The 610-nt window shown below is 73.6% G+C and overlaps 1 protein-coding gene across 1 annotated transcript in view; it reads left to right on the top strand.

Annotated features, from left to right (window-relative positions):
* The window catches only part of ADM2 (adrenomedullin 2), a 5,111-nt gene continuing 4,501 nt past the window's right edge, over positions 1-610 (top strand). Inside the window, exons 1-2 of the mRNA XM_046646034.1 lie at positions 1-287; positions 382-502. Of these exons, the coding sequence (XP_046501990.1) occupies positions 393-502 (110 nt within the window). The 5' untranslated portion in view covers positions 1-287; positions 382-392. The remainder of the gene's footprint in view (positions 288-381; positions 503-610) is intronic.

Below are 610 nucleotides of genomic sequence, written 5' to 3'. Positions count from 1 at the left end.
CCTCATCCCGAAAAGTTGGGCCCCCCAGGCTCCAGGACGGTGTCCCTCACCAGACCACCGCCCAAACTGCAGGGCTGCAGCCCACTCGCGGGAGGGCTGGGTTGGGGGCCGGGGAGAGTGCCCCGCCCAGCCGCGCGCCGGCCCCGCCTCCTCGGGAAGGAAGATTTAGCTCAGAGGAGCCGAGGCTCCGTCCCCAGCTGGACCCCGACCGAGACCTGACGGCGGAGGCCCAGCCCGCCCGGCCCATAGCCCGCAGACCGCCGCCCAGTCGGCCCCGACGGACGCAGGTACAGCCTGCCACACCGCGCCCGCCACGGAGGGCTCCCCCGGGGGCGGTCGGAGAGGGGGCTGCCTCACACCTGCCGGCTCTTGCCCCTACAGCCCTGCGTGCCATGGCCTGGCTCCTGACCGTCACCCTCGGTTGCATCAGCCTTCTCTACCTGCAGCTCCCGGGCACACTGTCCCGCGGCCTGGCAGGAGGCCCGCGGCCCGCCCGACCCAGGTGAGTGGGGCTCAGCCCAGCCCGAGCCCAGGCCGGCGGCAGAAAACCAGAATGCCCGGTGAGGCCCCCTCGCCCGCACCTCTACCCAGGCCCCTCACCAACGTCCCC

This window comes from Equus quagga, chromosome 19, assembly GCF_021613505.1.
Source record: "Equus quagga isolate Etosha38 chromosome 19, UCLA_HA_Equagga_1.0, whole genome shotgun sequence".
NCBI lineage: Eukaryota > Metazoa > Chordata > Mammalia > Perissodactyla > Equidae > Equus > Equus quagga.
The sequence above is the reverse complement of the archived record's forward strand: the minus strand, read 5'-3'. Positions and strand labels throughout refer to the sequence as shown.